Genomic DNA, 12,634 nt, shown 5'->3' with positions numbered 1-12,634 from the left:
AGATCATTGGGTTTGTTTAACATGTTTGAATTAAAATCGTTTAACTGGTTTGAATGAAAATCACTTTACATTTTCTGGTTGTAATGGAAAACGCTTTACATTTTTTTTTTGGAAATAACCAGTTTGTTTAATTAGAGGTGTGGATGGAACTCCCTTCGTGACATTGTTCCCTGATGATATGTTACAATGGAGGAAGACGAAGGCTTTAGGTTTGGCCGTGGTGGGTTTCATAGTTGATTGCAGATGGTGATTCAAGCGAACATGATGGTGAATCTTGAACCACGACTTCGTTTTTTGCATCTGAAATCTTCAAAAGTATGGGGTTATTGTGGTTTCATCCGGATGCATTTTATGTGTGAGTGGTCTTGTGTTTAAAGTTGCAGATACGGAGGTGGTGATGAGTTATCACAAGTTGTTTGGTGATGGAGCTTTGACGATTGAAAAGGGGAAGAAGATGGTTTGTACATCGACTATAGAGATAAGAGAAGGTTGACGGTGGGGTGGGACCGCATGTATGTTATTTTATTTGAAATATTTCTTTTAATAAAGTAATAATAATAAAAAGAATAAGAAGGGTATAAATTTGATTTTTAGGTAGGGACTAACTCCGAAACAAATCAAGTTGCAAGGATGATCAAAATTATAAAAATAATTATGGACCAAACACAAATTAACCCAAACCACAATGTTCATTGTAATTTACTAAAAAAACAATAAAAGATAAGAGAAGGTTTTGTTCAATATCCAAAACATCCATATAAAACCAATCTTGTAACGGTCACCCAACCAATTCATGAAACGCATTGAAACGCCCGATTCCCAAATCTCCAAGAATTGAAGGTACCAAACCCTAGCTCAGAAGAGGGCAAATCTTTTGCAGTTTCTCCGATCTATCGTCGCTCAATCCAAACATGGGGCAAGCGGAGAAATTGATGAATCAGATCATGGAACTGAAATTCACCGCGAAGAGCCTCCAACGCCAGGCAAGGAAGTGCGAAAAAGACGAGAAAACCGAGAAACTCAAAGTCAAGAAGGCAATCGAGAAAGGAAACATGGACGGAGCACGAATTTACGCCGAAAACGCGATCCGTAAGCGTAATGAACAGATGAATTACCTCCGTTTAGCCTCTCGCCTCGACGCGGTGGTCGCAAGACTTGATACACAAGCCAAGATGAATACGATCAGCAAGTCGATGGGGTCGATCGTCAAGTCTCTTGAGTCAACCCTAGCAACAGGTAATTTGCAGAAGATGTCGGAGACGATGGACCAGTTTGAGCGACAGTTTGTGAATATGGAGGTACAGGCAGAGTTCATGGAGAGCTCGATGGCCGGTAGCACTTCACTTTCGACTCCTGAAGGAGAAGTTAACAGCTTGATGCAACAAGTGGCTGATGATTATGGTCTGGAGGTGTCTGTGGGTTTGCCGCAACCAGCTGCGCACGCTGTGCCAACAAAGAATGCCGAGAAGGTTGATGAAGATGATCTGTCTAGGCGTCTTGCAGAACTTAAAGCTCGCGGGTAACTGAAATTGTCTGATCAGTAGTATATAACTATCTGCAATTCCAGAATAAATGTGTACATTTTACTGACTTTAATATGGTTTTATGTCTGGCTTTTATACTGTCTATTCTATTAAAAGGTGATTGATTCATAGTAAGAATATGAAATGTTTGTCAACATTATATTAGTTTTTGTTTCTTTATTTCTTCATGTAGTATGTGGGTATCTGTAGTTTTGATGACTGCTATAACTTTTCATATGGTATCATTTTGATTCAGCAAGCAGATAATACTTAAGAGCCAGTTGTGTCTTGTAATATTAGGAAACTTTAAAGATGCTTCAACATAGCAGCCAAGAAGTAAGATATGATCTTGAAAAGAGAACAAATTGGTCAAGAAATTGTAGCCTTAGCCTGGTGTAGTTTTGTATTATTTATGGTATGAGGTTTGAGTTGCACTCTTTATATAAATTTATGCAACAAAATAGATTTCTTACTAATTTATGAAGCGAGTTCCTAAGAAAAATCTTGGGTTTGAGATCTTCAAGATGCAGGGATCTTGTATTGTTCATGAATTTGAGAATTATTGTTTTTTATTTCTAGGGGTTGCAATCTCTATCCATTTTTTACTAATATACGAGTCATGTTTATATCTCTAACGAATAACATTATCATAAAACAAGAGACAAATTTTGAAGCTGGATCTAATGGAGTGGATAACAAGATGAACAAAAAAAACAATATAACGATTAAACTAATAACTTAATTGTTAGAATCCGGAACATGGAATAATGTGATGATAATCAACTTGGATATCGACAATCATCGTGTTAAGCACTTTCTTCAAGAAATATCGACTATAATGTGCATGAGTATCACAAAATTTGCTACACGAAATTAGAATCTTAGCTTCATAGAAAAACCAAACTAAAAACCAATAATTCAAATATACGGACACGAAAAATTAATGATCTCAAACGGATCGATGAGTTGTCATTTGCGCACATGCTTTTCAATTAAAGCACGTTTACAAATTAAGTGCCGGCGGGAATCAACGGAGGAGCCACCGCGAAAATATCGACGGCATCTTAATTCACCTACTCCTTATTTTTTAACACAAATATTCGTCAATTCAACCTTTTCTCCCTGTATTTCACCTCATTCCCAATGAACTACGATGCTCATAATCAGTTAATCACACAACATACACGCTCACCTTCCTCGCCCTACTGATTTTCTTCACCAATTTCTGTAATTCGTCTTCTTTCGAATTCAATCTTACCATCGTACTGACTATTACTTAGTTGTTCAGACCGAAGAAATGAAATTTTCGAAATGGTTTTTTGTAATTATGATTGTTTCGTTTCTTAAACCTCAAATCTCATTTGGGGTTTCTGAGATCTCGCAAGAATTTCTCAAATTTGCAAAGAAAAGTGAGGTTTTTGATTGGATGGTGGGGGTTAGGAGAAAGATACATGAGAATCCAGAGCTGGGATATCAAGAATTCGAGACAAGTAAAGTTATCAGAGAAGAATTGGATAAATTGGGGATTTCTTACAAACACCCAATTGCAGTTACCGGCGTTGTTGGATTCATCGGCTCCGGCGAACCTCCGTTTGTTGCTCTAAGGGCAGATATGGATGCTCTTTCCATGCAGGTTTTGTTCATTTTTAAGCTTAATTTCTAAGATAGTTGAAGTTGATTAACTTTCTGCGAGATTTATTATCCATTTCTATTGTTTTGAGTTTTGAACTCTGGCTGATTACAAGAACTACTTGTTATGTGTTTTGAACATTGACTTAATAAGAACTCAAGTCAAGTTCTTATAGTTATTGTTTCGAGGTCTTATTTACACCCAATTCGATAAAATTGACTCAAATTCTAACTGCTCAATACTCGTGGATGTAGCATAATAAGTGTATTGAGAAGTTTTATGATCTTTGTGATTAGGAAATGGTGGAATGGAAACACAAGAGTAAAGTTCCTGGAAAGATGCATGCATGTGGTCATGATGGTCATGTCACTATGCTTCTTGGGGCAGCCAAGATTCTCAAAAACCATAGCCATCTTTTGAAGGTAGGTTTGTTTGGCCTCTATTTTGAATGCTCACCATTTTGGTAGATGGAATTTAGATGCAGTATGGGTTCTTGTTTATAAGTTAAAAGGATTGAATTCTTAACAATTATTTAGGTTTTTCTTGCATTAACCCTCTTTTTCATTTTTAAAAGAGTTTCATGTTCTGTATGAGCATACGAGTACAAATTACTCAAAACATTTTACATATATTTGTTACCATTTTGGCAGGGAACAGTAGTCCTGGTTTTTCAACCGGCGGAGGAAGGCGGTGGTGGTGCAAAACAGGTGGTGGATAGCGGATCTCTTGAGAATGTGAAAGCCATATTTGGTTTACATGTTTCTCCACAGCAATCTCTTGGCCAAGTGTTCTCAAAATCCGGTGCTATTTTGGCCGGAAGTGGTGTTTTTGAAGCGGTCATCACCGGAAAAGGTGGTCATGCCGCCATCCCCCACCACTCAATCGACCCAATTTTAGCAGCCTCAAATGTGGTTGTCAGTTTACAGCAACTCGTGTCAAGAGAAACCGATCCTCTTGATTCTCAGGTTTCCCAACAGCGTTGTGTTATGAAAATACATAGATGAATTGTCATTGATTGTTATGAAAATAAAAAATAAAAAAGAAATTTTTTATTTTTATTTTTTAGGTTGTTACGGTTGCCAAATTTCATGGAGGTGGTGCTTTTAATGTTATTCCGGATTCAGTCACCATTGGTGGAACCTTCCGTGCTTTCTCTAAACAAAGTTTTATGCAATTGAAGCAACGAATAGAGGAGGTATGTAATATGTATGCATTAATAAATACAAAAACTTAGAATTTGAGATTACATTTATCCAAAACTAAAATATAATCTGAAAAACAGGTTATTGTAGGGCAAGCAAGTGTACATAGGTGTAATGCAAGTGTGACATTTGGTTCAAAGGATAAACCCTTCTTCCCTGCTACAATAAACCATGAGGGGTTACACAAATTCTTCCAAGAAATTGCAGGAGATGTTCTTGGTGTTGATAATGTTAAAGAGACACCACCATTAATGGGGGCAGAGGATTTTTCATTCTACCAAGAGATTATACCTGGTTATTTTTATTTTATTGGAATGAAGGATGAAAAAAAGGGAACACCTGCATCGTTGCATTCACCATTTTTTGAACTTAATGAAGATGTTCTTCCTTATGGTGCTGCATTGCAGGCGACTTTAGCTGCAAGGTACCTTGGTCAAACTCAGGATTTGGAGAGACATCAACATGTTGAACTGTGAATTGTTATCTCATATGGATTAATTTGCTGCTTCTTGCTGACAAAGAGACTATTTTGAAGCTATAATAATTGGTGGTGTTGTTTATATATTAATATATTGCTTAATTTTTGTCAGTGAATCTAGTGGTATGGTAGGTCATCTTTATATCTTATCTTAGGTAGTGTTTAGTATGCAACGATTGAAGAAGGAATGGAATGTAGCATTACTGAGGAATGAAAAAAAAAGCGACTTAACAATTTTAAGTGACTAATAAGTAATAACATTGTCTTGAATATATATTTCAAATGAAATGAAACATGTTTATATATAATTTATTTAACGAGATATTGTTATTTTGTCAAAGCTAATATATATATATATATATATATATATATATATATATATATATATATATATATATTTATCAAATTAATTTCATTTAAATTTTTGATAGTACATAACAAACATGTGACTATCCCTTCAAACCAATCAAACATGATTATATAAGGTAAGGATTCGTTCTATTATCTTGCTCATTTCATTACCACTTCATAATTTCATTCATCATAAGAAACAAACCTTGGACAATCAGCCTGTCTTAACTAGTTCTAAACTAATTATTTCAACCATAAAGAATCAGATTCATAAAAAAAAAAAAAAAAAAAAAAACTAATCATCTACAACTTAAAACAACAATAATCATTGAAAATACATATCAAAACACAGAACAAAAAGCATCTAAGTTTCCATAAAACAGAGTGTTTTATACAAATACAAACACAAAATCTCTGATTTTGTATTATACAACTGTGTCACTACATCAATAGTGATAACAAATTATTATTCAGCCATCAACTGTTCCATAAATCTTCCTAAGATTAAGATTTACTCAGTAAGTAATAGTATCTCATGCTGCTTAAATACAAGTAATCAGCTAAAAAATTCTGCAGAATCTTGAACTAGAACCCAAAGAACTCCATCGAATGTTCCAACAACACATCCAAAGCACTAGGAGCAAACTTCCGTGCAAAAAGAAAACAAACAGAAGTCGGCTGATTATTATAAACACACTTTTGATCTTCAAGAATCTTCTTAAAAAATTCCTTCCTCATATCATTCTTCCCAAAAGTAGCCGGATGGGCCCCACCCCTTGACCAGTCAACATAGGTAAGACTCCTATTTGCCAACAAATATGGAGACTGAATAGTCAACATGGTAGGAAAATAATGTTCATCAACATAACACGCAGGTCTACAAAACTGTTCAAATTTAGGGTAAAATTTGGTGTCTTTAATGATATCAACTGCAAGATTCCTATTGGTTTCAAACCATTGAGACCCTTTTCGCCATTGACTAATGTTGACTTCTGGTAACATGTTGGGGTTGTACCTACCCCGCCCGTATGGTCCAGGTTCATCCATTGCACCCATGAAGCTGAATCTTGATCTTGAAATGTATCGATAAATTATGCTGAAATTGTGAAGAGGTATGCATGCTTCTGATAAGAGGACAAACCATTCGTTTGAGATATCAAGTAATGCATTGGCTAGAAGTCGTCTTTCTGCATCACACATGCTCATTCTTCCCCATTCCACCATCTACATTTAGAGTAAAAAAAAAAAAGAGTTTTCGTTATTTATATATATCTAAATGAAATATGGGTTTTGATAAAATTTGGAAACGTTGAATCTAGTATATTTGAATTGATTGTCAACGTTGAGTTATATATGAGAGAAAGAAAAAGAAACACTTTTCTTGATGCATTAAAAAGTAAAACGGAAACACTTACAAGATTACGGAGTTGTTTCTTTTTTACTTAAAAATGGGGACATGATTTAATGTGACTAGATATATAGTGGTGTTTCTTTTTGACATGATATAAACAGATGAGCTTAATGGGTTAGGTGAGACTGAGGAGGGTGTCTTAGTCCATTATCCATTAAGACCTCATTTATTAGGTTGCTACCCTTAAACCAAACTCTCTCTTTTTTGTTACTTATTTTAAAACCTATTCAAACTCACACATCTTCTTCCCCAAGAACAACACTTAATGAGGGAAAAAAAACATCCCCAAGTCATGTCCCCATTAGTCCATTAAGTAAAAATGAAAATAGCCCTAACTTTTCTTTATGCATCGAAATAGACCTAACTTTTCTTTCTGAATTAAGTAAAACAAAAACACACAGTCCATTGGCTTTTCTTTCTGCTATTTTCAATGATGATGAGGGCATTCACATCTTTTGCAGAGACAGAGATTTTATTGGGACAAAAATTTCAAATTTTATTCTATCTTTTTTGTGGAACAAAAATTGAATTAAAACGTGTTGTAGGAGATATAAATTAAAGGGTATACAATTACAAGCCATTTTACTCCACTACTTGGTAATCAATTTTGTTAAAATCAGTATCAAACTAAACCTAGATGATCATATAATCATATTCAAAAATAGACCACCCAAACACTACAAACCAATTATGAAATCACAATTATCACATAATTTTCAAGAATGTAAGAAAGGGCATAGAAGATAAATGTTGCTAACCTGACAAGGAATTTGTCTCCCATAAAAGACTGAAGATGTTGAAAAATCTGGTGAATACGAAGGCAAAGAATGAACATAAATTGAATAAAGTCCTTCATTTCCTTCAAAAAACTTCTCCCACAATGGTGACAGAGGTAATGGTCCTCTTGCCAAGAACATGAATGCAATTTTAGGTATTCTTTTGAACGGGTATTCTTTGATTTGAGGAACAACTGAAGCTCGCCATAACAGCTCACTGTCATTCATGGTATGCATGTAATTTGATGGAGGCTTAATCAGATTCTGTAAACTAATGGGTTCTTGAAAACAAGGCTGTGTTCCTGGAATGATAGTCCGAAAGCCTAAATTTCTGTTCATGCGTATACTAATGATTGAAAGAATAATGCCCGCGCCTAGAAAAATCAACATGAATCTAAGTAATCTAAATGGAAAAACCCTAGATTGATTTGTCTTGATTGAACTATTGGTGGGATCTTTGCCTTCCTCCATTGTCACTAACCTTGACTGCATTTTTTAGGGCAGAAAAAAGACGATTTCACAAACACCTCCACTGCACCTTTTCGGTTAAGAACACAAAAAATCCGACAAAAACCTTGCGATTATGTAAAAATTTCATGCTTCTGCCATCTAAACATGAAATTCTTTTGTAAAAAAATCTATACCCATGTCGAGAAAATCAAAACCCTCATGCGATTCTTCACAGTAAAGTAAGAAATAAAAATAAGAGGAAGGAGTAGATCTTCTAACTACAGATATCTAAGCTGGTTTTTTTGGGGAAGAGTGAGGTGAGGATGAAAGAAACGTAAGTTTGATGAATGTCAGCCGACATAAGAGTTGGGAGTTGGGAGTGTTTTGTAGTGTTGGTTCTTTTCGAGTGTGATCGAAGGAGAGTGTTGGTGAATGTGCAGGTGGGAAGAGAGTCAAGAGACAAGGCAACAAGGCAACAAAAGAATGACGGAATTTAATGCAGGATTTTAATAAATTCTTTATTAAAACAACCTAAAAAGGTTAAATTTTATTAAAGTATGTAGTAACATATATGTTTTAACTTTTAATTATTTATACTACTAGTATTAAACTTATTTAATTTAAATATCTGATGTAAAATTTAGCTAATGAGGAAATTGGTTACATCATGCTTTGTGAGTTTCCACTGGCCGTGTTTTCTCCGGTACAAATTTCCACAGGCTGTTGAAATGTGGATGAAAGTTTAGTGACAGTTTCTCATCTTTCCTAAGTGTTTACTTATTAAGTGATATCTATATAAATAATGTTTAAAAGTTATTTAAACAATAATAATATATGAGAAAATAAAAGTAAATAAATAAGGACAGATTTATAAAGTCATGTTTGACAGATTAGCTAAAAAACTAGATGTTAGCCGATAAAAAATAATAAATGATAAAAACTAATTGATAATCTATTTGGGCCATGTAAAATGGGATATTGTAGAATGATTTGCTAGTATAGGTCAAATATGTAATACATTTCATTAAATAAAAGTAAGTAATAAATAGAAGTCTTCAATTATTTATGTTTAATTGAAATTTCTTACATTTTTTGGAACATCAATGGAATTAAAAACACACCACACTAGCAAGAAACTAGCTGGGAAAACCAAAAGGTCATTACAAGAACATTAAGAAATAGCAACGTTTGGGTCTTGAAGCCAACCCACCCAATTAATAGAAAACTTTCTACTCCTATAATTAACCCAAAATAATGATTGAGTGATAATATTGTCAAAAAGATCCGCCAATCTCCACTTCTTTGTAGCAAACATGAAACTATTTCTACATTTCCAAATCATCCACCACATCATCAAGAACACCACCTCTGAGCAATTTTTAAGAGATTTATGTAAACGCACAGCAGAAAACCAAGAACTTCAATCGTCAAAAATGACCAAAGTAGGGGTAGAAAGTTACATCATCTAGCTGTAACATACCAAAATCACAATAAAAAATTTCATTTTTATATTAAAGAGAAATCATTGTTTTCAATCAAACCTAAGTAAGAAAAACTCAAGATCAAGTACAATTGTTCCAAAATTAATGTATCATAACATCTCCAAAACATTTCACCAAAGGATGTGTACGATCACGCCTTTGTCTTGCTCCGATCATCAGAAGTACCTGAAACATACCACTTAAACTGTAAGTCAAAGCTTAGTGAGTTCCCCCAAAGTACCACACACAACCAAACAAATATACATATTACATGTTGGGTCCATAACCTCCCGGTTGGCTTACCATGGCCCACAACCTCCCGGTTGGATAGCCATACATATTGCATGTTGGGTCCACAACCTCCCGGTTGGATTACCCTGGCCCACAACCTCCCGGTTGGATTGCCACTCTGACCTACAATCTCCCAATTGGATTGCCTCAGATTTGTTGGCTTACAACACAAAGCAGTATAACCTCAACCCAACCACACTATGTCGACATATGCAACATATAAACATATAACCGACAAACAGATAATCATACATATCTAGCTGATCAATATAACATAACAACATCCTATATACCAAGATACATAACCTAGTAGGTCGACATTGGTGCCTTCGACCCATGAGTACAGTGAGGAAAACTCACCTCGCAGTCTGAAAAGATAGCAGAAAAGAACGCAGCTCCAAATGCCAACTCTACACGTCACCTAAACAACAAACATTGACCTAAACTCAAACTACAGCTTAAAATACCCAAAGTGCCCCTAAGTTAAACTTGGTAAAAGTCAACGGTAAAAGTCAAAGTCAATGCCAGCTAGTCGTCACGCCGTGGCCATCCTTGGTCACGCCGCGGCTACTAGTCGACAAATCAGATGGGCCTCGACCTAATCGCCACGTCGTGGGGACTGGTCTAGACAACTTAAACCATTAAGTCATCCCCCTCCCCCCCAACTTCAAGAGCTCCAAAGCTCATATCTGATCCTTCCCATGGTCTTGATAGATAAATTTTCCTACTTTATTCCTCAAGACCCCTCAATAAGTCAAGATCCCAAAACCCCAACTCCTAAGGATAACTTAATGCATCATGACTCTCATTAAGCACCCAATCCTTAGAGTTGCACCTCCAAAGTTTCCAGAATGACTTCATACTCCTAATAAACCCTAAAAATTGTGGCTTTATGGACATGCATGTCCAATGAATGTCCTTTCCATTTTAGGTCAAAATGAGGGTTTTTGGCCAATCCCGCATGCATGATGCTAAAGTTCAATATTACTCCAGATCCAAAGCATCTGAAACCCAAAATGGTCTGGAGATTCATAAATTTGCAAACTTTATGAGATTCCACCACTCAAATCCATCAAGACATGAAGAAAAGGCACAAAATCAAGAGATCTAGTAACATGGAAAGAAAAAGGTTGGATATTGGACACTCACCAAGGTCCAAGAGATGTGCTAGCTGAAGAAAATGATGCTTTCCAAGTAACTACTACACCAAGGGCTTACATCTCCTTCAAAAATCCCAACTCCTAAGGATAACTTAATGCATCATGACTCTCATTAAGCACCCAATCCTTAGAGTTGCACCTCCAAAGTTTCTAGAATGACTTCATACTCCTAATAAACCCTAAAAATTGTGGCTTTATGGACATGCATGTCCAACGAATGTCCTTTCCATTTTAGGTCAAAATGAGGGTTTTTGGCCAATCCCGCATGCATGATGCTAAAGTTCAATATTACTCCAGATCCAAAGCATCTGAAACCCAAAATGGTCTGGAGATTCATAAATTTGCAAACTTTATGAGATTCCACCACTCAAATCCATCAAGACATGAAGAAAAGGCACAAAATCAAGAGATCTAGTAACATGGAAAGAAAAAGGTTGGATATTGGACACTCACCAAGGTCCAAGAGATGTGCTAGCTGAAGAAAATGATGCTTTCCAAGTAACTACTACACCAAGGGCTTACATCTCCTTCAAAAATCACCAAAAAGTACCAAGAATGAGCTCACAACTTCAATGGAGGCTAGGGTTAGGTTTTGTGAGTTTGAGAGGGAGATAGAGGCCGGAACCCTAGACTTAATGTTCTTTATATATGGCCTAAATCCTAAAATTAGGGTTTTTCACTAAACACACCTGTCACGCCGTGGCGGGTCATTTAAATCTCACGGTCCAAAACTTTTTGCCACGTCGTGGGGATGCTCTACCACGACGTGACCACCCAAATTAAAGTTAATGCATACAAAGTTGATTCATACCTGGAACGGATGTTACAATTCTCCCCCCACTTGAATTAGAATTCATCATCGAAGTCCTAAGCTAAAAATAACTAAAGGTAGTGCTCTCACATCTCTGCCTCAGGCTCCCAAGTCCATTCGGAACCCTTCTGATGTTGTCACTGGAACTTGAACAATGATACCACCTTGTTGCGCAAGGTCTTCGTCTTCTTATCCAGAATTTTCATTGGTATCTTAACATATTCAGGCGATCATCAACCTGAATGTCATCTAAAGGAACCACTGATGAATCATCAGCTACACACTTACGTAGCCGGGAGACGTGAAAGGTGTTATGAATCTGGCTGAGCTCATCAAGAATATCCAGTCGGTAGGTCACCCTGCCTACCCTGGCCACTACTCGAAACGACCCGATGAATTGGGGTCCCAACTTGCCCCTCTTCCTGAAGCGTATCACACCATTCATGGGTGATACCTTTAGTAAAACCATATTGCCGACCTGGAATTCCAACTCGGATCGACGTCTGTCAGCATAACTCTTCTGCAGACTCTGAGTTGTCTGCAACCTCTGTCTGATCTGTTGGATAAGATCTGTCGTCTGGAGAACCACATCGGTCTTTCCCATGACCCTGTGATCGAACTCTCCCCAACAGACTGGGGTATGACACTTCCTCCGATAGAGAAGCTCAAATAGCGGCGCACCGATACTGGAGTGATAGTTGCTATTGTAAGAAAACTCATCCAGAGGAAGGTAGGAATCCCAACTCCCACTAAAATCTATCACATGGTCTCTCAACCTATCCTCGAGCGTCTGGATGGTCCTCTGGCTCTGACCGTCAGTCTGCAGATGATAAGCAGTGCTAAAATGCAACCTCATACCCAGTTCCTTGTGGAACCTCTGCCAAAATTGAGAAGTGAACTGAACATTTTGATCGGCTACAATGGAAACTGGAACACCATGCCGAGCGACGATCTCACATACATAAACATCGGCTAATTTATCGGCCGAGGAGCTCTTCGAATAACTAGAAAGTGGGCACTCTTGGTTAGACGGTCCACTATAACCTATATCACATCAAATCCCTTAGCCG

At 36.7% G+C, this 12,634-nt stretch overlaps 2 protein-coding genes and 1 pseudogene across 2 annotated transcripts; 2 read left to right on the top strand and 1 right to left on the bottom strand.

The window, feature by feature from the left end:
* Positions 1 to 710: 710 nt before the first annotated feature.
* Positions 711 to 1,742, top strand: LOC145144614 (ESCRT-related protein CHMP1B pseudogene; annotated as a pseudogene).
* An 863-nt stretch (positions 1,743 to 2,605) lies between these two features.
* Positions 2,606 to 4,944, top strand: LOC145144582 (IAA-amino acid hydrolase ILR1-like 4). The gene is made up of 5 exons (XM_079074878.1): positions 2,606 to 3,156; positions 3,450 to 3,575; positions 3,804 to 4,118; positions 4,220 to 4,348; positions 4,436 to 4,944. Exons 1-5 carry the CDS (start codon positions 2,821 to 2,823, stop codon positions 4,829 to 4,831), a joined length of 1,302 nt encoding a protein of 433 aa, XP_078931004.1. The 5' UTR covers positions 2,606 to 2,820; the 3' UTR covers positions 4,832 to 4,944.
* Positions 4,945 to 5,535: 591 nt separating this feature from the next.
* On the bottom strand, positions 5,536 to 8,297 carry LOC145144598 (Core-2/I-branching beta-1,6-N-acetylglucosaminyltransferase family protein). Its single transcript, XM_079074879.1, has 2 exons — positions 7,354 to 8,297; positions 5,536 to 6,408 (listed from the first exon to the last, which is right to left on the bottom strand). Exons 1-2 carry the CDS (start codon positions 7,861 to 7,863, stop codon positions 5,770 to 5,772), a joined length of 1,149 nt encoding a protein of 382 aa, XP_078931005.1. The 5' UTR covers positions 7,864 to 8,297; the 3' UTR covers positions 5,536 to 5,769.
* Between the last annotated feature and the right edge of the window lie 4,337 nt (positions 8,298 to 12,634).

The sequence above is a fragment of the Lactuca virosa genome, chromosome 1 (assembly GCF_052849685.1).
Source record: "Lactuca virosa cultivar CGN04683 chromosome 1, Lactuca_virosa_CGN04683_v6, whole genome shotgun sequence".
NCBI classification, from domain to species: domain Eukaryota; kingdom Viridiplantae; phylum Streptophyta; class Magnoliopsida; order Asterales; family Asteraceae; genus Lactuca; species Lactuca virosa.
The sequence above is the reverse complement of the archived record's forward strand: the minus strand, read 5'-3'. Positions and strand labels throughout refer to the sequence as shown.